Source organism: Elephas maximus, chromosome 10 (assembly GCF_024166365.1).
Source record: "Elephas maximus indicus isolate mEleMax1 chromosome 10, mEleMax1 primary haplotype, whole genome shotgun sequence".
In the NCBI taxonomy this organism is placed as follows: Eukaryota; Metazoa; Chordata; class Mammalia; order Proboscidea; family Elephantidae; genus Elephas; species Elephas maximus.
The window spans coordinates 45,405,754-45,431,549 of record NC_064828.1 but is presented as its reverse complement, the minus strand read 5'-3'; the positions used below and the strand labels follow the sequence as shown (position 1 = coordinate 45,431,549).

The 25,796-nt window shown below is 38.1% G+C and overlaps 1 protein-coding gene across 11 annotated transcripts in view; it reads right to left on the bottom strand.

Annotated features, from left to right (window-relative positions):
• The window catches only part of NPAS3 (neuronal PAS domain protein 3), a 966,848-nt gene that overhangs the window by 809,175 nt on the left and 131,877 nt on the right, over window positions 1-25,796 (bottom strand). For 4 of the 11 annotated variants that reach the window (XM_049897603.1, XM_049897592.1, XM_049897597.1 and 1 more), the window contains exon 2: window positions 24,693-24,782. The exons of 6 other annotated variants lie outside the window; for them this stretch is intronic. In XM_049897603.1, coding sequence (XP_049753560.1) covers window positions 24,693-24,782 — 90 coding nt within the window. Of the gene's footprint in view, window positions 1-24,692; window positions 24,996-25,796 lie in introns of those variants that run through there. One more of the 11 variants, XM_049897599.1, reaches the window with a different exon arrangement.

The following is a 25,796-nucleotide window of genomic DNA, read 5'->3' as shown; positions in this document are numbered from 1 at the left end:
CCCCTCGGCCATGAGACTTGACAGCAAGTACTGTCCAGTTCTAGGGAATAAATGGGGTGGGGCGGCGGGGAGAGGCTGCATCGGGAGCTCAATTAATCCTGGGCAGCAGCAATCCTCAGTCCAGTTTAAACTACGATGCAAAAGGGGTAATTCAGGGGACCTACAGGCTGGGAAGATCACCTCCAGCATAGAAAGGTTTTACAGTGTGCTCAAGGGAATTTTCAAGGGAGGAAAAGGCCTAATGATTCCTTCTCACTTGGCAGCATAGGAGAAGTCTCTATTTATACAATACAATCTCTTTGCAGTATGTGGGAACCACTCCGACAGCCACGCGAGGTGGCAAACTAAAATTAGAATTGGAACAGCTCCTGTTTGGCAGCTGATCGGCTCATAGACACTTCAGCACTTGAGAATGAGCTGGAAAAAAAAGTTGGCTTCTTTTCCTCTCTTTTGAAGCAGACAGGTATTTCAATGCTACAAGTCTACATCGGCTACTTTGTGTTTTTATTCTAAAAGTTCTGAGATGATAGTAGTGATTTTTCGCCCACCATTTGCAGCGTGCGTTCCAAGGCACACCAGTCCCTTTGGTATAGTGCTGAGATAAAAAGTTCTACGGACTAATGTTTTTTAGGAAAATGCTACAGATCACGATTCCCTCCAGCAACTTCAGGACGTATATTAGCATTTTAGCAATGGCCATTAGTGGTTTAAAAAAAAAAAAAAAAGGCCATTTAGCTTTGTTTAACCTAGTGTCTCCCACACCACCTAACCCACTCTTCAAACAACACCTAATAACAACCTTTGAAAAACCCTTTGGGAAACAGTATTCAGATGACAAAAGCAGGTGAAAAGGAAAAGTAACATTCCTTTTGTTAAGGAGCTCTTAAAGGACCAGGGTAAAGTGTAAACACAAGAAGCAAGCTTTAAAAGCTTCTAACAGCCTCCTGATGGGCTCACTGTTTACAGTCCTTTCAGATCTTACAAGCTTTTCCCATGATGTCACTCATGCCCACACAGCAACATCCAATGGCTGCCTCTTGCTCACACTGGAACGTAACCAGGCTATGCCCAGTTTTGCCTCAAAGTTTCTGCTCATGCCACTTTCTCACCTCAAATGTTTACCCCCACTCCCCAAAGCCTCTGAGATGAACTCATGTTCCATTTTCTTCCAGGAACTTCTTCAGCTTTCACTGGGTTCATCCTTCTCTAAACTTCATGGTCATTATTGGTGGTTATACTCATTGTGGTACTTAATCGTATAGTTATCCCCTGTTACTATTTATTTCTCAACCATTTTATAGCTATTAACATACTTGGGTCCTACTTTATCAATCTAAAAAGAAAGTAGGTGCCCAAGTCAAAAAATGTTGAGTCTATACCCTGTCTTCCCAGCAACGCTATATGCAAATTTCTAGTGGATGAGAAACAAGAATTTTTTTTGTAACCTTTTCTTGCCCTAGAGTACCATGCACATAGGCAGAATTCAGGGCTTGAATAGCTGAAAGAAAAAAGCCAATCTCAAGGATTCAAGGTAGTGAGCCTTGAAAATATAAGTACACATAAAGTGTGTATATGTGAGAGAGAGTACTACTTTGGAGGCAGGAAAACATGGTAATCAAAGAAGAGCATTTCCTGTCTAAATAACGATGTCTCCCTTCACTGAAGAACAGTACTACAAAAAACCTACCACGGGTACAGCAGAAAGCAATCTAAAGCATTCTCCAAGCACGATGTGTCTGAACGTACATGCGCAATTACCAGCACAGCCAAACTGGGGTTTGATACTCACAGAAACAAGGTACCACCAGCAAAATAGCAGTTAAAAAAAACCCAAAACCAAACCCACTGCCGTCGAGTCGATTCCTATTCATAGCGACCCTAGAGGACAGGCAGAACTGCCCCATAGAGTTTCCAAGGAGTGCCAGGTAGATTCAAACTGCTGACCTTTTGGTTAGCAGCCATAGCACTTAACCACAATGCCACCAGGGTTTCCAAATAGCAGCTTTGCATTTACATTTGGTAAGGAAACCCTGGTGGCGAAGTGGTTAAGAGCTACAGCTGCTAACCAAAAGGCTGGCAGTTTCAATCCACCAGGCGCTCCTCGGGAACTCTGTGGGGCAGTTCTACTCCGTCCCACAGGGTCTCCCTAAGTTGGAATCGACTCGACGGCAACAGGTTTGTTTTGTTTTTTGGTTAATGTAATTCCAGAGGTCTCATATAATTCATTGGAAATAATCGTTTAAGCCAGTCCCATTTTTTTTTCTGATATTAAATCTAATTAACTCTGTAAAAGAAATCCTTATTCTAAAATAATTTCCCAGTTTTACGGTTTAAGAAACATAAGAAATGTGACACTGCACATTCACATCAAAAAGTAACTCTCCCCTATTTTTACTTTAACTCAACTAGGAAGGAAGAAATGCTGGAAAGTAATAGTTTGCTTGCCAAGGATTTCTTCTACCCCATCTTAACTATAAATATAAGTTGTATTACTTTAAGGTTATTTCACTCAAAGAGAAAAAAATGCTCTGATAAAAAATTTAACTATTCTGCTATCTCTTTCTTCATCCATACCTGACTTTCTGCTGGTATTGGAACCCTATGGTCCATATGGTCTTATTTTTTGGTGAAACATTAGTGTGTACTTTACCAAGCAATTCTAAAGTGATTGATTATTCTAACCTGTGTCACAGATAGCAAAGCAGCCACCTCCCATCTCCCCAGTATTTTGGGGGCCAGTTCAAATGCATAGTCTCCGAACTTGGAATAAACAAGGAAATCGGCACCTTTTCCATTACTTCTAAGCCCAGAGCCAAACGGGACCTACCTGTATATTACTAAGAAAAAAATGCTCGGTCATTCAAATGCAAAGTAAAATGTACATCCCATATTCCCCTGCTTAGTCACAGTTCCACCATCCGAACAATGTGTATTTTCAGTGAGCACCCTAGCAGTGAAAATCAATGATATATTTCACATGAACCGAAACCAGAAGGGGTGAAACACACACCTCAATGTTTCCAGCAAAGCAACGATGACTCACTTTAAAACACTATTTAAGGTACTGGGAACTGTAATTAAATCAGGTGTTGGAAGTGCTAAGAGAAAGAAAAGTGTTGAGTAAATTAGTAAAAACACCATTTTTAGAGTGGAAAAGCTTTCTTATACACTTTTAAGCTTATTTAAAAAGTCTTCTTGATAAGCTGCAACTTGGAATATTTATGGAAGTTTGATTTATGCTTTCTTTAAAAAAAAAATTCGTAGCACTTTTCATCCAATGACCTCCACGCTCTATAGAGTATACGTTCCCCTAGAAAAGCAGAACAATGTAAAATATAAGGCATCGAAGTAAAAATTTGAATGTAGGAAGCAGGAAAGTGCAGCACTATGGGTAATAAAGTCAGCTGACAGAGACTAACACATTTCCAAGTGATGCTCACTCCAGTGCCTCCTTCAGAGCTTTGCTCAAATGTCACCTTCTCAGGGAGGCCTTTTCTGGACACCTCATTAAAACTGCAAACTTCCCATCTCTGGAACTCCCTATCTCATTTTCTGGCTCATCGTTACCTCCACAGCACTTATTATACTCTTATATATCCTATAATTGGCCCATTTGCTTATTTTCTGCTAACCCTCAAGGCCATAAGCACCACAAGGGGTCACCCTTTTGTCTGTTCTATCCACTGCTGTACTCCAAGTGCCTAGAACAGTGCCTGACACCTAGCAGATGCTCAATAAATATTACATGACTGAATAGCAATAAGCCCCTTTATATATCAGACATCTGAAGTTCTGGATGTTTTTCTACTTGCGCTTTCAAATAAATGCAGGAAAAACTTTTGCAGAATAAAAATACCACACACCAAAATAGTTCTGGCAAAGTTATAGACATTCTAGAGAAATAAATATTCTGTAATATATATTCAGTTGAATATACTTTTTCTTTTGGTAAGTAACACATTGCTCTGGATTAATCAGATAAAGATGAAAGTCAAGAATTTTGCCAACAGTGTTTCTTGCTAATATTACTCAGTTATGCCTTTCAGCTCAGTATATTTTATATGAAGGATATCTTGTTAAAACAACTGTTGAAGGCAAGTCATGTCATATCAGCTACACACTGTACCCTATGGGAACTCAAATGCTCCAAAGTCTATGTTAATATAATCTTGCTGCTCTGTTCGGTGAAGGCAAAAATCAGTTTTTCAGTGACATGTAAGACTTCACGTAAGTACCGCATTATCAGTATGTCTTCCAGAAACGGGGTGAGCTGCAGTAAGGACTAAGCTGAATCAATTTAAGAAGGTAAAAATTGTTGACAAATACCATAAAATAACCTACTAAATGATTCTAATCTATATTTATCAACTAACACAAGAAGTCTATATATTCTTTTTGTAATTTGTAACACTGCCTCTATGGGTAAACAAAATTCCCAGCTCAAGGGCCCCATGTGGTTTTTCAGCAAGAGATCTTATACATTCTAACAGATGATTTCCTGTGAAATACTCTAAGCAACTCCACAGTTCTGTACTTTTCTCCTGCAGTATGAGGTCTTAATTTTTCCTTATCTTCTTCTCTTCATCATGAATCGTCTAATCACAAAAAAAAGATTCTTGCTTTTAGTTTTTAGGAGAGGACTAAGGAAGATGTTACAATAAAAAGACAGGATTTTTTTTTTCAACTGGTATTCCAAATCTGATAAGAAATAATTATGGAAAATATAAAAACACATATTGCCTCCAAAAATTGTCTTTGTTTCATAGACTGAGGGTCTTAAAGAGCAATATGGATTATTATAGCAACAAATAGACACAAGGTTGTTAATGATTTAGAAACTCAGCTTAATTTCTTAACATCACTTAATCTGACACCACCAATAACAAAATTCCAAGCCAAATCTTAAAATGTCAGATTGGAAGCAAAATATAGATTCTTATGGATCCTGCAAATACAGTTTATTAAGCATTTGCTAAATTCTAAAGTCACTATTTAACATTCATCGCTTCCCTAAAAAATATTTTAGAGCAATTGTAGTTAAGTTCTCTTCTTTTGCCAGCTCAGTAGCTAATATTTATCATAAAGAATACAGTTTCTAAGTGTTTCTGTTTACTGATAGAAGCTGCTATAAAATGTGTTCCAGCATTCTGCAGATGACTGACAGGTAGACCAGAGAGACTACAGCAAGCTCAACTAAGAGAATGAAAGCATTAGTTGTACTATGGTGGTATCAGCTTCACAAGGTTAAGATAAGAAGACAGAAAAGACAGCATGTATTGGACAAACCTTAGAAACAAAAGGTAATGAAAGACTTTAGTGATACAATAATACGAAATTCAAAATAAAATTTGAATTGCCAAAGAAATGAAATGTTTTAAAACGATACAATCTAAAATGCCTAACGCTCGGCTGACAAAAGAATCAGCCTCTCTTTGAAGATACACTCATGTTCTTGAAAGTCATCTAAGTTGATGAAAAATATAGGAAGGCCCTATCAGAATCCTGGTAATCCAGATATTGTTTTAGAAATCAAATTTCAATGGTAGCAATAAGTGTGAATATTACTTATAAAACCATAAAATATTTTAAGTCAGAATTCCTTCAAAAACCATTATTATAACAGGCCTGAGCAAGCCCTGGGATTCCGTTGTTCCAATAATCAAAGTATCCTTATGGTTTAAAAGACGAAAACCCTTGTTCTATCAATGGAAGAGGAACATGTGTATTGGGATGGAAAATAAAGTACAGTATTTCTATTACAATGTCTAAGAAAATTATAGTTGAAATACTATATTTTTTGTCTGTATCATTTGTCTAGGTGGAGGCAGGAATCAAGTTAATAATGCAGTGTGTGAGTCTTGAAGTTCATAATCAGCAGATCAGGAAAATTTTATGGAAAACCTCCCCTCAATATGGTATCTGTCAAAAAACAAATACTAATTGCACAAGTGGGTTCTACCATTAACGAACACATCTACGTAGCTGTTCTTATGCAGTGATCTATCTCTAAGAAATGATGTGTCTATCAATCCTGTGTGACCACCCACTACAAGTGTGTGTCAGGTTTGATTGACACTTTGATGCTCAGGGAACATTTACTAACCAACTACAGAGCCAAAGGTCATCTCTTTGATTATCACTAGTTTGTCATGTATCCCTGTCCAATGACTTTAACATGATTTCTTCTTATATAATATAAATTAGATGTTTGTCATTTCTTATAATAATTAATCCATTTGTAGAACCATTTTGGCAGTCTACTCTAACCAAGGAATGTCTGCTATCTCATGAGTTCATTCCTGATCACACAAGTCAGGAAAATCCTGTGGAAGAATGTATGCAATCACAGAAACAACAGCCAGAATACTGGACCTAGAACACTGGTCCTCAAACCTTCCAGTCTGGAGTAACTTGCATGAGCCGGGAGATCACCTCTACCCCAACCTGTGTTCACATAATGGCCTTTAATAAATCTTGATATACTCAATGCTTATACAAATAGACAATTTACAGAGGCTCCTTATTTTGTGATTGATCAGCTAACAGTCTGTTAGCCGGCCTTTCTCTCCACTCCATGCCAACACGGAGGCTAGAAAAGTCCTGCATATTCCACCATTCCTTTGCCCAAGTTCCTCAATATACTGAAACTATAAAATATGTCAAATCCAAGTTTTCCTCTTCTTTAAATTCCTATCAACCTTTCCCCTTATTTCTAGTCAATCCCAAATAGAAACTCTCATTTCCATCTTGTTTGCCATGTTGGGCACATGGCCTGTTTATTCCCATCTATCAAGGTCCAGCATAAATCCTCTTTTCCCCAATTCCCCACAGCCACAAATGATCTTGCCCTTCTGGACTTGCAGAGAACTTAAGATACTTATGCCATTCTTAAGGCACTTGGCAGGTTCCGTCTTGTATAAAAAGCACTTGTCATACTCCATTCTTTGCCCTAATTTTCTCCATACTATAGACAACTAGCTCTTTAAAATCATATAATTACCTGCCTACTGTCTGTCTCCCTCAATAGAATATAAGCTCCATGCTGTAGGAACTTGGGGCGTCCTGTACACCACTGAATACCTAGGGTTCTGGTGGTGCTGTGGTTAAGAGCTCGGCCACTAACCAAAAGGTCTGCAGTTCAAATCTACCAGCCACTCCTAGGAAACCCCATGCGACAGTTCTACTCTGTCCTACAGTTGCCACAAGTAGAAGCAACTCGACGGCAACAGGTTTTTTAGAACAATGCCTGGCACTTAGAAGGCATTCAATAAATATTTATAGAAACAATGAACTATGATGTCTTTCCTCCTGACTTGCAAGTTCCTTGAGAGTGAGGAATGCCTATAGTATATCACAAGGAGATGATAAATATTTGACAAATTATTATTTGTTTTCTTAATGGAGCCAAACAGCTTTCAAAACAACCACATCCTCTCCTAAAATATTCCATTTTCTCCCAATAAAACACTACCAAGTTGTCTAGTAACTAAAATAGGATATTAAAAGCCAGAAGTAGTGTCACTACCCTTAAATACTCTTTGTCTAATTCATCTACTTCTTATTAGGCTATAAATATAATAACAAAATCTTTTAGAGGTGTAGAAATTATTTTGTTGTTAGGAAACTTAAAAAATTTAAATACATATTCTTATTAATAAGTTATCAATTATAATATGGATCAAAAATAGGTCTACACAAAATGATACTATGTACCAAGGTTCCTGTTTCGTTAAGGGAGAGGCTCAGTGTTGAATTCCCTGCCTGTAACCGCAAGGAAACCAAAAGCTGGAAACCATTGGTTCTAGCTAGACACCGTGCCATGTGAGCATGTTTCTGCACAGCCCTGCCGATTCCACCCTGACCCACAGTATCCCCTGCTATTTCTGTTCTAAACAGAGATTTATGTCAAATTATGTTCTAGTTTTATGGGGTGGCAGAATATCCATTCAGGGTTAGGATGGGACCACCTAACACATGTTCACTTGGAACCTAATCCAAATTAGATCCCGAGTTCCCTAGAGAAAGAGACAAGCACAGCAGCCTACGCTGCTTTTAAGTGGTATATCAAGCATTCAGAGTATTCCTATTATAAAGGGGATTTCACATTTGTTAAGTTACATTTTCAACTTCTATATTTCATGTGCATACTATAAAAAAAAATTATAAAGGGGATTTCACATTTGTTAAGTTACATTTTCAACTTCTATATTTCATGTGCATACTATAGGTATACCTAAATTTCAAAATATAATAGAGTGATTTCTAATGCATTGCTTTGTAAATAATACTTGTCTAAATAAAATTCTAAATTCTTTTCCTTTTTTTTGGAAGGGGGGTTCCATCAATTAGTCCAGAGTGTTATAATTAAAAATCAAGAATATTAATATTTCCACTCTTAATCTGAAAACATATTTTAAAAATATAAGAACACAGAACCTCTTCCCCAGAAATGTGATGAAAACATGTAATTTGCAGTACTAGATGGCATGCTTATTTTATATTTCTTATTATTATTAAAATAATTTTCAGAATAAAACTTTTTTTTAGTTATTATTTTGACTAAGTTGTATTGGCTTAACATTTAAGATATACATAAAATTAAGACTCCATCCAATCTTATCGTATTTTTATGCAAATAAACATACACCTTCTACATGTTTGCCGACCATGCCCTCCCCCCTCCCCCTGCAAGGTATTTTTAAAAATGCCACGATGACAAGTCTTTCTTACATGTTGCTATTAAAAAAAAAAAAAAGCATAGGACGATTACAAAAATGCTTCACAGGAAGAGGGTGTGGTTGGCAAAGAAGGTGTGCGTTATTTGCGTAAAAACGCATTATATAGATTTTGGCATTTTTATGGCTCATAAATGTTAAACATTAAAATCAGTGGTATCAGTAAACCTAACCAAACAAAAAATGTTGTAATTATACATTTAAAAAGTCATAAAATACCCACCTTCCTACCTATTGCCCAAGAATGAGGGTAGGAACGGGTTAGGTTTATACTGCTGTTCGTTGGTTGTTTTAGGAATCTTAATTATTGCATATAGTTTTCTGAATATTATTTCTATAGTTCAACACGACTAAAAGACTCAACTAAAAGATTTACCCTAAAATGTTTAGCTTAGGAAAACATTTTAGAACTTGGCTATTTGACCACTGAATTGGGTCTCTCCTGGAGACACATCAACAAACTAATCATAGCTTATCTGTCCCTTTATGACCACTAAGTGTTAATCTAGAAATGTTTCTGGAGAGCAGAAAGCTATTCTTTTCTATTCAATCCTATCTGTGTCTTTTTTTTTTTTTTACTGAATTCCAAGCATATTCTTGATGAAAGCTCAAAAATATTAAGTAAAAACAATGATAAGTGTTGTTACTAATGATGATAAACCATTAGTTTATCATGAAGTTCAATGGTGGCTCAGAACCAATTAATAAACAGCAAATAGCATATGGACGAACCTTCCGGGTAAAGGTGTAAGAGGGGTGAGTTGTACATGAGGTGGTAGAATTAAGCCTAGGAAAGTGGACAGAGTCTGAAATTACTTCTTTTCAGCATAAACTAAAAAGACCAAAACGTCACTCTCATTCTGCCGTAACTGCCTAAATTCCATTATCAGAAAAAGATTTCTCAACCTGAATAATAAGACAGGAGCGCCTATATTACATGCCCCCAAAAAGTTATTATAATTTTGTTTTAACATGTTAATAGTTACACAGCAAAAAATCCCTCCTTAAGCATTCCTGTGCTTCACCATCTTAAATATTTTGCATTCATATTGTACTAAATAGTCACCATTTTGATCGCTGGGTAGCGGTAACTAGCCCAGCATGCATGAACACAGGACCAGATACAGAATAACGAATGCAGTCTCAGCTTTCCAACCAGCAGCTTGATGGTCTGACCCCCACACTATGTACTATGATCATGAGTGATGGAGCTGTTCTGACTGCAAGCTACTTTCAAATAAAGATCCACAAAGTTAATCAAAAGGGCTTCCCTGTTCAATATTTACCTGTTAGTCATTGACAGGCACTGTCTGCATTGCCATCAAGGATATATAGAGTAGGATCAGGAATACGGAGCTCAAACAGAACCTGAGTGCCTCACTGAAGTGCCAGAAACAATGAAAGCAGAATTAAGCTGCTCAAAAAAAAAAAAAATTTTTTTTTTTTTTTTTCAAACCACCTCTGACACTAAAGACGTCTGCACCTTCCTGAATTTGGAGGCCAAGGAAGTTTCTGATAGTAGAAGGGTTGAAAGGAAAAACAACACATGCAAAAAGAAAGAAAGAAAAGGACAGGTGAAAGAAAAAGACAAGAAAAAAAGAGAAGAAAGGAGGAGATATTAGGTATCAAAATACAAACATGGAGGCAAAAATAGTAATTTCCTGCATCGGGGCAAAAAAATAATACTTCCTTCTTGATGTGATCTCCTTGCTTTTATGTACTAGGGAAGTCATATCTACTCTGAAAATTATTTCTCTCATTTTAATACACATTCAATATTTTAAACTAAAAAAAGAAAACACTGATCTTTTCATGTGTTAGATGCTTAAATGCTATTTGCCAGGCTGTCAATCAAACGCACCCAGAGGGGACACTGACCAGCTCGAATGTTCACCTCTAAGAAAGGCAGGTAATCAAACTGATCATAATGCAATTCTCGGATGTTATTGCTTAGACATCAGCTAGAGAGCAAGGCTTACTGTGATATCCTTCTTATTCACATTTATTAGCCATGCACCTTGACAGGCTTTACACACGAATGGCTGAGGGGAAAATATCACTCTAAATGCTTAATTCTCTTAAGTAATGTTTACTGAACACTGACTTAGGCATGGTTAACACTGATGGAGCACTTAGTATGTACCAGGTACTGTTCTAAGAATTTTGCATGTATTAGCTCATTTAATCCTGATGGTGAACCCTAAGACAGAGGGACTACTGTCACCATTTCACGGATGAGAAAAAAAAAAAAACACAATTTATGTAACTTATTCACTATCACCCAGCAAATAAGTAATGGAACTAGGGTTTCAATACATCAGTTTCCCAGAGCCTACACATTTACCCACTCGCAACATGAAGTTGCCTTTGACTGCATTTAGCACTCGTAGGGATGTAAGGTAATCATTAATCTTTCAAAGTTCCTTATATAAGGTCTGTGGGATAAGTTAATAAATATCTTTAAGGAACTGGCAATCTTATTGAGAAAATATTATCTATAAAAACACCCCATATGCACATGCACACGCATGCACATACATTGTCTTTTATCCCTTAGCTTTTGTTAAGTTTATGTCATGCCTCACCTCTAAGTTTATAAGTTCCTGAGAAGTAATTTATTTGCATACATACAATTGAGCACAAGCACGCCTGCGATACTGAGTAAATGATGCCTTAGGATTTAATCTCAGATTCAATATTGACTTCCCTCTCTTTTATACCCCCCTCTCCCCATCTCATCCATCAGGAAACACTGTTGACTTTTCCTTCAAAATACATCAGAATCCAAATCTCACCAATTCCACTTCTACACCCTTTATAGGAGCCACCTTGATTACTGTAATAACTTCCAAGCTAGTCTCCCTGCTTCTACCATTGCCCCTCCTTAAGCATATACTCAGCTAGCAATCAGACTGGTTCTATAAAGTAAGCTACACCCTATTACTCCTCAATCCCAAATCTTTACAAGGGCCCCATTTCAAGTACAGTAAAATCTAAGGGCCTTACATGACCTGCCACGTTGCCTATATGCTGGCTCCCTGTTTTCTCTCTGATGTTCTTGCTCATTCAGATGGCACCACATTGACCTCCCTGGTATTCTTTCAACACATCAAGAACTCTTCAGATTCATTCAGAGCCTTTGTTGCAGTTGTTCAGTCTGCCTGGTGTATTTTCTCCTGGTTATCTGGATGCCCAAACTCCCTCAATTCCTTAAAATGCCTGCTGAAAGGTCATTTTTTAATAGGGCCTCATCTACATGAAACCACGACTGACCCATCTTCATCTCAGCGCTCCCAATTCTTTTTTAACCTTCTGTATTTTTGTTCCATAGTACCAACCTCTAAGTAACAGACTGTATGATTTACTTAGTTTTTCAAGTTTATTGTTTACTGTCTGTCTCTAATGCCCTCTAACTTTGAAGACAGACTTTGGTCTTTGCTCACTAACTTATCCAAAACAATAGATTCTGGTTACAGAAGGCACACAATTGATATGTTCAATTGAATTAAAGGAAGATAGAGGCCACTGTGGATCAACTAAGTAAGGAAGACTTCATAGAGGAATAAGCAGAGAGGAACAAGCAGAGGTGCAGAGTCTGGCATATCACATGCCTAAGAGAATAAGTGGAGACATTTCATGGGTACGAGGAGAGTGCGTGTGTTGACAAATACCTGGGGGGAGAAATATGGAGGCTTAAAGGCAGACTGAAACAAAACTGGTAGGTTTAAACACTAAGCTAAAATTACGGACACCATGCAGTGAGAATGAACAGTCATTCATAATTTTAAGCAAGGAAATATGTTAGAAACAGTGTTTCCATCTTCTGTTGTTGTTAGCCACTGACCAGTCAATTCCAACACATGGCTACCCCATGTGTGCAAAGTAGAGCTGCTCCATAGGGTTTTCAAGGCTATGACCTTTCAGATGCAGATCACTATCTTCCAAGGCATCTCTGGGTGGGTTTGAGCCACCCACTTTTCAGCTAGCAGTCACCGGCTTAACCGTTTGTGCTGCATATGTTCAAATATGACAATCCTCCCTCTTCTACTAAATACAGCTTTAACTTTCTGGGAGTTTTATTCTTTTGTGGAATTAGCTTTCAAGAGACAATCCTTAAATACAGCATAGATATTTCTCTGAGGTCATCCTGTCCCAAGAGGCCACGTCATCCAGTTGAAAGAGGATAGACTGGCCAGTTGTACCAACCTTGACTGACCTCTTGGTTCTACCTTATTAGCTGTGTGAACTGAGCAAACTACTTAACCTCTCTGAGCCTCCATTTTCTCATGTACAAAATGAAAGTAATGTTCCCTATTCCCGAATGTGTTTGTTTAGATCAATTATAATAATGCCCAAAGACCACGGCACACCTTATTTAGAACATGTTACTTCCTTTCCTTCTGCTTTTAACCATTAACCATCAATTGCTGCAGCCTATTTCAGCATCTACATTACTGCATATGGACAAACTAGCCAACAAAGAAGTGGGAACGGTAGGACGGACACAACACTTCACGGTCAAGAGTTAAAGCTGCTGTCCACACAAGGATCAATTCAGCCTCACAATGAAAGGCCTCGGCATCAATGAGTGAATACGCAGCTTTATTCCTTCTCCCCTATCTCAAAGCCTCACATCCTGAGGATACTCTGTACCACAGCTGACAGTTGCACCCTACAAAATTCTCGTGAACAGACCCAACACGGTTGTTTGTGGTGCAAGTGAACCAAACTTGCCACCAGATCCTTGTAAAGATCCTCTACTCTTAGGCGTCTAGTCTTTCCTTCCCTGAGCCGTTCCACAAGTACCATGATTTTTTTTTTTAAATCATTATTCTTTATTCCTGTCAGCCTCATATAAATTGTTACTCACTCTGAGCAAGCAGCATTCAGAAACGATGGTGAACAATCTTGCTACCAGATGAATTTACTGATTATGAATTTTATAAGAGCTCAGGACTTCCCCCTACCCTCCCACTCTCATCCCCGCTGGATGTATCCCCAAACCTTTCTTTTTAGAAGCCTGGTGACATAAATACCATGGCTTTTACTGATACTAATTCGAGATGAAGGACACCAGATGAATTTCTTCAGGGGCTAAGAATGAGAGCTGCTGATTCTTATTTTCCCCTTGCAAGTCATCATGCCGTTAGGCAATCCTTGGAAAAGCAAGCTGCTTCCCCTGGTAGTGGGCAAAGAGCCCCTACAACTACCATAAAATGTGTTCTTCACCAGGAAGCACAGGTGGTGCCGAAATCACACAGGACCAGAGGCTCTGTGCCGGGCAGAGCAGTGCTAACTCCATTTCACTCTTAATTAAAGCAGTTTTGTTAGCGGAGTTGGAGAGAGAAAGCAAAGCGAAGAATCATCAAAAATACCGTGTACCTCCTGGATTCAGGGATAAGGCGTGCAACTTGCTGTGATTCACTGTAAGCACCCCTGACAAGCAACAGTCAGGAAAATGATGCCATTAGGGAAGCTTATGTTGGTTGAAATATAAGTGATGAAAATTGCTAGAAAGAGATACAGGCCTCTCCTCATTGGTAACACATGAGAACAAGGAAAAAGCCAGGCCCAGAGATCCTTTATAGCGGCTGAAGGAGGAGGAAGGGAAATTATCATCTGTTTAATGGCACAGATCTCAAGCACTCAATCCCTAAGAATCTTCAAACTGATAAGTGAAATCACAAAGGTTTCAGGTTTGCCGACAGAAAATCGCCAAATTCATGCATTTCTTACACGCTGGTCACTGAACCAAAATCCTCACAGGACTCAGCCCTCACTCTGCTTTCAGACCTAGATCTAAACATCTCAATGCCGAACACAGTAAACAAAATTCTCTTTTTCAGCAACCGAGAAAATGATGCAGCAGACCTGGCGGTGAGAAGGCCCTATTAATCAGGGAGAACGAGTTTGTAAAGCAGCCAAGGAAATTCGTATCACTTAAATTCTCATACCCGTTGCCGTGGAGTCAATTCTGACATATAGTGAGTGACCCTAGAGGACTACAGAATAGAACCACCCCATAGGTTTCCAAGGCTGTAAATCTTTACAGAATCAGACTGCTATATCTTTCCCCTGTGGAGCAGCTGGTGGGTTTGAACTGACTACCTTTGGGTTAGCAGCCGAACATTTAACCACTCATATATGTGCATATTCTGCTCTAAAAAAGCCGTTATTTTCCTTTAGCCCACCACGCCCTTCTCACCATTAGCTTCATCCTGTAAGTGCCAAGACTCTTCACATTAAAATGATGTACTATCCAGCTCAAGGCTGACCTATTCTAGATAAAAATAATTATTGAGGTGGTAGGACAGGATTTTTCTGCTTAAGATCTTATCACTAATGCCACTGAGGAGCTTATCACTAGCTCTAGCTGGGGGAATTTACATTCAAGCAAAAGAATTTAAATTTCCTCAGCAAGAAAAAAAGATAAAAATCTGGAAAGTAAATACAAACTACACACCAGTGGGGTGGCGGGGGTGGAACTGTCCCCATCAAAAAGAAAATCTCTACAGAACACTTTTTTTTTTTTTACATAGAAGTTCACCATGTAGCTTCCAGCCTTGCCTCAATAACCTTCTCGGGCACAAGTTACAACATTTGGCCCCAGATATCTCCCAGCTGAGACAACTTGTCAGTGTGGTTTATACAATGGATTCATAAAAAAACATATAGACATACTAAGTGGAGGGATATACATATACACACAATTATACAGCACAACTGCCCCATAAGGTTTCCAAGAAGCGGCTGGTGAATTCTGAACTGCCAAGCGAGCCTTTGGTTAGCAGCTGAATGATTAACCACTGTACCACCAGGGCTCCATTAATAATGCAAGGATAGGTAAATTGTTAACAGTGACTATCTATAGGTGGTACAGTTGCAAATGACACTGATTTTCCTTTATGCTTACTTATCTCATTTTCTAAATATCCCAGAATGAAAATGTACTACATTTCTCTTCAAAAAAGAGCTATTCCAAGAGGAGAGAATAACATGTCATCAGGTAACTAGGGACCCCCACCTTTCAACCCAGAGCCACGGGGACATCACCAAGAATATCCCCTCAACAGAAATTAACAGGTAACCTGAGCACTTTATTTACAAAAACACCATGAAGCAGATTTAGCCAGTGGGCCACCATTTGCTGACCACTAATGCAAATTCTACCGCATCCTTCATTCTTAATCTTGAACGAGTTCCTTCAGCCTATAAACCTGTTATCTGTAAAACGGTGATAATAATCATAACTAGTCCATAAGTTTATTGTGAGGATTAACACTTTGTGACATCAGTATCTAGTAAAAGATCAGTAACGTTAGTTGTCATCATCAACTCCATCATGCTTCTCCTCAAAACAACCTATGAGATAGTTATCATTGCCCTTATTTACAGGCAAGAAAACAAAGCTTAATGATTTAATTTGGCCACTGTCCCATATCTAATATATAGCTGTGGGACTCACATCCATTTCCAGTAGGTTCAAACACCTCTAGAAATCATTAAGCACTATTACAAGGACTTGTGGAGCTCTTAAAATTGGTTGCTCACAGTCAAAGGCTGAAGCATAGTTCTTCCAATCTAATGCATAAACAAAATCTAAAGACATATTTCTAAACTCAACCCACACAGCACGCTGTTCTGAGGGTGATGAGAATTTATTAGAACCACAGATATACATAACTATAACCGTGCTGTATTATTTTTAAAGTTTGGACACAAAACTATCAGTCTCTCTGAAACCATCAGTGAGCGGTTTTGAACAATGTAATTTCAACAGCATGCCTACAAAAGGTTCACTGTAGCTCCGTTCCTCTCACTGTGACCTTTACTTTCCATTCTCAAGTTTCTGGAGTTTTCATACACACTGCAGGTGTGTCACTAGGCAATTATTTTTTAAAAACCTAGTAGTCATTTCCCTCATAATGAAAATATACACTCTGGTGAAGCCAATTAATATTCTTTCATTCTAAATCCTACTTCCCGTACGTGTCCATTTTTACTCTCTGACATTACTTTATCTTGAATGAGAAATGGTGTGTGAGGAAAAAGGCAGACACAGAGTACCTCAAGCCAGGAAATGCACTGAAGTTGCACACTGGGAGAGCCCTCCAAGATATTTACAAGCCAACAAGAACTTCAACTAACAAACAGCACAATTTCCCATTCTTATTGTTGTTGTTGTTAGCTGCCCCAGAGTTGGCCCCCAAATCATTGTGACCGCATACACGACAGAACAAAATGCCACCCAGCCCTGCACTATCCCCATTGTCAGTGAGTGGTCAGACCACTGTGATCCATAGGGTTTTCAGAACTAGATCACCTGGCCTTTCTTCCTCGTCTTAATCTAGAAGCTCCACGTTTCAGCAACATAGCAACACACAAGCCTCCACTGACATTTGGATGCATGGGCCAGGAATTGAACCCTGTTCTCCTGCCTGGAAGGTGAGCATCTACCACTGAACTACCAATAAAAACAATACCCCCTATAAAATACACTAAACAAGTTTGGAGGAGAAAATGAAGCAGTAGATCACTGCCACAGCAGATTCTCCTGCCTCCAACGTAACATGCCTCCAGGATCATTCTCTAACATGCATCTATATCAAATTCTTCCTCCTGAAAATGCTGCCGGGGTTCTCAAACAATGAAGTCCCATCTAGATGTCTTTACTCTCCCTTCCTCTTAGACCTTAGTTCCCATCTCACCAGTTTGAGCCTTCCACTCCTGCCTTGTGCCATTTGCTAACCGCTACACCAGAAATGCCTGGTTTTTATCCTAAACCACTTCTTCAAGCACCCCTCCCCCAGCTCAAATGGCTCCTTCCCTGTGAAGACTTCAGTGTGCTGACCTTGCCTGTTGAAAATGGTTCCTTCACAGCGCTGCCTCTATAGTTTACACTTACTCTCAAAGCACCTACCATGCAGAACCCCATTATTTGTTTACATCTCAGTCTTCCAAGCTTCTGGATGGCAGAGGCTTTCTTAATCACCCCTGAGTAAGTCAGTTTGTATAGAACCATTTGTGTGGAATAGCACCTGACCCATGGTTGACAATCAAAAAACATTTGTTAAATGAATGAATAAATTAATTTTTAAGCTAGCCTGGTAAAAAAATAGCCCTAAATAATTTCATACCACCCACACTACTAAGGTATGCCACTTGAAGTCATTTACAGGCAAAATCATCAGTGTGGTGCTAAAATTAACTGGGAGAAACCACCAGAAATCATGCTGAGCTCTGAAAGGCATGATGTGGAAATTAGTATTCATTTGGATATTGAAAGGCTTGAAACATTTCTTGCTAGAAAGTTCAATGTCTTTTTAACATGCAGATTCTAGTAGAGCTCTTTATAAAGTTTGCTGTATATTTCAAACTCTTTTCAATTCTTTATTTACTGATCCAAACACAACTGGCATAAATTATTCTAATTTGAAGGAGGGGGAAGACTGTATAATAGCAATCAATCAATCCATCGGGTTAAACAACAGCAAAAGAATTCGCTGCTGCCACTGGAGCCTCCTTGACCTTTCCATCCCCTTCAGCATAGGTGACCATCTATCCCCCCAGCAGACTCCTGACAAGGCGCTTGTCTTGTTCTCCTTAATTGGGATAACACGTGAACGTGGTTAGCACACACTGGCACAACACAGCTGATATGGTTAAAGATGAGTGCTCTCCCTCCTAACTTCACTCATTCTCTTCTTCTTTCCCAGGACCTTGTAAATTCCTTCTACCTTTCAGTTCTGAATCACCCCATTTCCAAAACCCTGCTTCTTGGCCAAGACCAGCCTTAGCATATCCTCAGTAGGAGAACAACCCACGTTCTCTTGAAGGGAAAAATGCCACGCACACACGTTCTAGCCCCTAATTAACTTCCCCAAAGCCTGTCACTGGTGTCTGAAATTATCCAATTGGAGAAGACTCCCTTTTTTTCTTAAATTCTTTCACTTGGTCTGGAGAGGAGTAACATTATCAGTTAACAACAACTGATCTGCAATGAGAGCTACAAACAAAAACGCCTAGTGGAGATGAGGCCGGGGGGAAACATCAACCAGGTATCTGAGTGGTATGAATTTCAAGAAGGATGGAGAGGCTTGGAATAGAGAAGTGAGTGAATCAGAGACAAAACTCACAGTTTTGCCAATGTCCTCTCCTGCTTTGGCATCCCTGGGTGTCACAAACAGTTAATGCACTAGGCTGCTAACTGAAAGGTTAGAGGTTCAAGTCCACCCAGAAACACCTCAGAAAAAAGGCCTTGTGATCTGCTTCTGAAAAATCAGCCACTGAAAACCCTGCGAAGCACGGTTCTACTCTGACAAACATGGGGTTGCCACCTACCAGTGTCTGTTCCAATGGTATAGTATAGGTTCAATAAACGTTAGCCATTTAAGGTCCAGTCTCTCCAGACTCACTCCAACCTTTTATAAATAATGATGCTGAAATGATCATTCTTGAACACAGCTTTAGGTACACCCCAGTCTTTCTCAAATTCCTCTATAGTAGTGTCCAACCAGATGGCTGAATTGTGGTTTAAACTTTGAGGCTGTAATGGCCTTTCTCAGTTAACTCTGTCCTACCTAGTTACCTTTCCTCAATATCAAATACTCTTTAACACAGATGATTTTCCACGGATTTGTTACAAATCCATCTCATATCCATGAAAGTCTCCTTTCCTCTGACCCACCAATTTTACTGCATTTCTTTAAAATAAAGCTCAAAGTTATCATATTAATATTGAAAGGGAGTTATACTTTCTCTTGCTTCAGACTTTCTATACTCCTTTTACTTTTATATTTGAAAAGAAAATATATATATATATATATAATAAGACTGACAGTTGTTTTAATTTGTAAAGAACCTTGCCATCTCCCAAACAAATCCATTATGTCACAGAGGAGTTCACTAAAATCCAGAGAGATTATTGCTAGCTATAAAAGACAGATAAAAGTAGAAAGAGGGATTTGAGATTTAAAAATTTCAGTACTAAGTAAAAAGATTGCTTAATATGAAACAATAAAATTAGTGAAATATTTACAATAATAGTGTTTTTGAAAAAACCTTATTTCTACACTTTGTCAAAATATCTCTAATTACAATCTGAAGTCCTAAATTGGCCATATCATAAGCATTTAATGTAAGAAGTTAGGGTAACTGTTACCATTAATTTGGACTTATACATAAAAGACAGTTTGAAATAATTAATCACAGATTTGATATTCATATGTGTTTTAATTCTCAGTATCCTTAAAATGATTTAGACCTAGTAATTTTAATAAGGAGGCATTGGGGGTTCAGTGGTAGAATCCTTGTCTTCCACGAGGGAGACTTAGGATTGACTCTCAGCTAATATATCGTGTGTACACCCACCACCTGTCTGTCAGTCAAGGCTTGCGTGTTGCTACGATGCTATGGAGCTTCCAGGGTAAGATACGCTAGGAAAATTTACTTCCAAAAATCAGGCAGTGGGTCATAATAGTCTGATCCACAACCATTCGTGGGGACGGTGCAGGATCAGACAGCATTTTGCTCTGTTGTGCACAGGGTTGCCATGAGTCAGGGACCGACTCAAGGGCAGCTAACAACAACAAATTTTTTAAATTCCAATTAAATCAAAATGCAACATATAAAATAATATGTCCTGAAATGTAAGATAATTCACAATAATTATTGAGCCATAGAATTATAGTTGAAAGAATATGAGCAGTGATGTACCGGTAAATATTTAACAACCAGGTCTGGAGATAGAGGCCTGAATTGTAGAATTTTCTAATTTCCATGGTGCAAATACTTTCCTGGATTTCAAGGTAATAACACGAGAACATGAATCACAAAATAGGAAAGAAATGGATACAGTTGACTCTCACAAGCCCATACAAGTTGACTCTAGAACATCACTGCAAGTGAGAGACCAGATTACTGAACCTTTCCAACAGAACTGACCATTCCTTTCTTTATAAGTCACTGTACCCTATGTATGACATACCACATATGTTACTGTTTATTTATTTACCTACTCAACTTTCTATTACAGTGGCTTTCAGTCTTTGGATATGAACCACAGCAAGAAGCATTTTTCCTTATGGCCTGCTGGGGCATATATATATGTGCAGTATACGAACACATATAAAATTAAAATAGTAGCCTAATAAAATAAAACATCTTCTTGCTAGGTAAATGCATTAAGTTTTTTCCCTCTCATTTTTTTTTTTTTTTTTTTTTTTTGATCCACTAAACTGGTTTCGTATATCACTATTTTGGTAGAGATCCATAGTTTGAAAAATGCTCCTGTAATAGACTATAAACTCATTGAAAACAGGATTATATGTCATTTGTCTGTTTCTATCCCTATGTCTGGTAGTAATTATGGAGGGCCAAGGAGGTTAAGTAACCTGCCCCAAAATGCACCTGCAATCAGTGATTTAAAAAATCCCTGAAGGCAAGTGATAATTCATGTCACAGAACAAGGATAGCCATGGCTTGACACTGAAAGCTAGAATATATTCTAAGACAGCTACTCCTTCACCAAAAACTGAGAAACCAGAAACAAACCCATTGCCACTGAGTCAATTTCAACTCATAGTGACCTTATAGGACAGAGAAGAACAGCCTCATAGGGTTTCCAAGGAGCAGCTGGTATATTTGAACTGCCGGCCTTTTTAAAAATTTGTATTAATGCCATGGTTGATGGAAGTTTGGCCCTTTACCCACTGTGGCCCTGTGGCCCTGACTGTTTGCCTAGGAAGATAGTTCTGAGTGATCACCATTTCCCTATTATTGGTTATATTATCCAACCATCTTCAACCCTCTTTAGCTTTAGTTATACCTTATACAAGGGTAAGTCAAAAAGTACTTACTAGGGTTTCAGTTCATACAAGCAAAATATGTTTAAAACTGTCTCTGCAATCAGTGGATAACTGTAGACAAGTTCTCTCAGTAATACACTTGTCTTAATCTCATCAGGGTGCCTTCAAAAAAAAGGATACTTTTTGTGCTACGGAAAAAAATGATTTTGAGGTCAGGGATAATATCAAATTTTTAACAAAACTCAAGTGGACATCTTCCCAAATCACTGAAGCTTTGCCACAAGTTTATGGGAATGCTGTCCCATGGAAAACAACAGTTTTTAGATGTATGAAGTGTTGTAAGAAAGGTCAGGAAGACTTCAAAGATGAGCGAAGAGAGGGAAGACTACTCAGAAGGTTATGGTGATAGGTTTTTAAGATTCCAAAGGGGTAATCTTGATAGATTATCTTGAAGGACACAAGACAATTGCAGGGGCTTCTCATGAAGAAGCTTTAAGAAAACTGAAAACTGCAATGGTGAAAAAAAATCCAGGAAAGTTGCACCGAGGAATTTTTTTCCATCAGGACAATGCACCTGCTCATTTTTTAGGATAACAAATGCTGTCCTACAAGAATTTTGCTGGGAAGCTTTACTGCATACACCCTACGGCCCTGATCTTGCCCCTTGAGACTTCTTTTTGTTCCCAAAACTTAAAGAACATTTAAAAGGAATACAATTTGAGTCCCTCAAGGAAGCCCAAACTGCCGTTTTGACGGGGTATAAATCAAAGAGCACAGAATTCTTCAGGGAAGGGTTAGAGAGATGGAAACATCACCTTCAGAAGTGTATAGACCTAGATGGAGGATATGTCAAGAAATAATAGCTTCACATTTTTTAATATTTTTGTCTAATAAAAGTGTCTATGATTTTTTAGCAATACTTTTTGACTTACCCTCATATATAAATGAGCTACAAAAATGCCAATTAATATTAAACATACAATGCTAGTGGCACACTGCAACCAAAAGGTTGGCAGTTCAAATCCACCAGGCAATCCTGAAAAACCAGACAAGGCAGTTCTACTCTGTCCTATGGGGTCATTATGAGTCGGAATCAACGGCAATGGGTTTTGGTTATATTAACTTCTATATAGACTATACATCTAACACTGGCTATCCGATAACCAGACACCAAAGAGTCAGTTTGATAAAATATTCAGGGAAATAGAATCTGAATCCATAGCCTTTTTTCTTCAATGTGCTCATGCACCACGTGCTTTTTTATAGGTGCTATTACATTTTATTAAATGTACACTATAGTTTCAAGACAATTCAGATAAACATCTTCACTAAAATACACAACACCATTAATCATCTCAGTGACAGTGCTCCAATTTAACATCTTGGGGATTTCCTCCCCTTCTTCATCATTTATTTGCCAATATTTCCTTGTTATGAATATCCCTCTAGTGACTTTCCCTGGCAGTCACATCTGTGCTGCCTACTGTGTCTACCTTGACTACAAATAACAGATTCTTAAAGAAGCAAGCCCTTGAGAAGATTCCTATAGTTAGAAGTTTTCTATGAGCCAAATTCCTGGTGGGCCCCTCCAGGTTCCTGACTCTAAATTGACAAACCTCAACCTCTAAGCAGGTAGTGATTTCAGACCTGTGAAACTGGCTTAACTACAAATGAACAGCAGTCTCCTAGGTTGACTGCTGATCTTGTTACTTGAATGGTCAACAGTTCAACTGCTGTTTTAATATGGTGCTTCGAGGACCCCCTTCGAAAGGCTTCTTCCAACTATCCATCATCACAGAATCACTAACAAATTGCAAAAACCTAGCTAGCAAGAGTCAATAAATATGACAGGCGAATAATAACAACAACAGAAATCAAATTATAGAAATAAATGTGCTAACTACACCATTTCTGATGAAGAGAATAACACTAGGCAACCAAACACCGAGCAGTAAAACCAGAGATAAATAGGTAGCAAAGACACAGTGATACACTCATCAACTAAACCAGTCCAGGCAGGAGAATAGTCCCAGCTCCATCCAGTATTCAATGTGTATCCATTTCACAGAACAGCCTTCACAGGCTCCAGGACCTCCTGATTATTTGTAAATGTAAACCATGAAAGAAAATGCTCTATAACCAGCAGGATGAAATTAGAACTCATCAGTTTATATTCAGAAAGGACTTTAAGGAAAAAGGGCACTTTTTTCCCCAATAATGAAACTGGACCACAAAAGAAGTTAAGCATTTGAAGATAAATACACACCAAAGTATATTTGCAAAGTATATCAAGGAAGGCCAATGCCTTTCGTGGAATTATGTTTAATTGACATTTTCTATAGTAGAACTGTTAATGTTGCTTCAGTCAACATCCCATAACTTATCTGGAAAGTATAAATTTCTATCCTTTTTTGGGTGACTCCAATCGGGACTACTGTTAGAAAAAAAAAATTCTTAGCAAAAACAATACAAGTCAAGCCATGATATATTAAAATGCCTTTTCTTCCTGAGAGCAGTCTTTACTTTAGTGATAGTAACAAGACCTCGTTACCAACAGTGCAGATTCTGCTAAGGGACAAAGCAAATGGCAGCAAAGGCAGAGGAGTCAACTTCAATTTAACTGTCCTGTAAGGTACATAGTAATTAGCTGCAAAGCTCTGAAATCTTAGCTAGCATGTTAAGTCTGCTACATGACAGTATAATTTGACTTCTTAAAGGATTATGCAAATTACAACTCATCATTCCATTACAGGATTGAAAAAAAGTTGACAGCTAATTTATACATAACACACCTTTCAAATCCCTAAGATGCGTAGCACCTGTGCCATGTATTTTGCCGTGATTTTCTTGCATATAAGTACTTGTTTATTGCAATATAAAGAAGCTTACCTAAGAGCTTTAATAAAGTCATTAAAAAAAAAACTTTCAGACCACAATTTTAAAAGAATAAACTTTTTTTTTTTCTGTCTCGATTTCAGAGGCAATTTTTTTTTTTTTTTTTTTGGTTGTTTTCATTTTGTTTTGTTTTGGTTTTTTTTCCCACTAAATTAGAGAAAAATAAGGATTCAAGACAAGGATATCTTTGAAGAGCTGGCAACCACAAGCACTGATGCACGAGCCAGAAGGAAGACTCACAAAGATTTCAACATACTTCTGGTAGGTAGATTCACAGTAGATTCCGTCATATCTGTAGATTTTCCTACATTCTGATTGGTTGGGCAGAGGATGCTGGGCAGTTATTCTGTAGAGGCATCAAAAACAGATAGACATGACTAGAGATTCTCTACAGTCAACTGGATGCAGGATAACAAGTATGTTGAAATGTAATATCTCTTGCATAAAGCTTCTGAGCTCTATATACAATCGCAGTGTATATACATTTTAGCACCGTAACTTCCACTTTTAGAAACCTGCACCCAGAGAAAAGTAATTTTTTTTCAGTTCTTCATCAGAATAAAATATATATATATTTTTAAACCTCAGAGTCATAAAAGTGGAAGAGAGACATAAGAGCTAAAGCTTAACTCACTGTATAATCCCCATGATTATATTCTAAAGGAAATGTTAAAAACAAATGGCATTAGTGTTTTTGTTACAGGATTGTCATCAATTCGGTCATGCATTACAACAGTAGCAACTGTAAATTCGCTATAAAACCTTAGTCAATATATTTTGCAGCTTTATTCAATTTATACAGCATTTATATGCTATGGACTTCTAAAGGGATGTGATATAGCTTAGAGAACTAAAGCCAATTAGGGATGAAAACACAAGTGAGACCATCAGGAGGACGGGTTAGATGTTAACAGGCACCTGAGATGAGCTGATTACAGTGGCTTCAGGTTTCTTGGCAGTTAAGGTAAAAGGGGAAGAAAGGCTTACACAATTTTCATCTGATTTACGTAAGCATACAAATTCAGTTGAGACTTCCTGCATTATACAGACATAAAAACGCTGAAAGGGGTTTTCTGACCATTTCCTTCAATTGAAAATCTCTTCATTCAGGGGAAAAAAGTATTTAAGGAGTCTACTGTATTATATTTTAGAGGAAAATAATGCAATTTGATTAATACACAGTATCAATAAAGGTGCCAAGTCCTCTGCTATCACTCTATCGGAAAAAAAAAAAAAAGGTCACGTAATATCTAATCCTTAAATCAATATATATATTTAATACCTTCTTAAATATGAATTAAAACATGTAATGGATTCGTATTATTCTGTAAAAATTCAGGTAAGTTTGTTTGCAATTTCT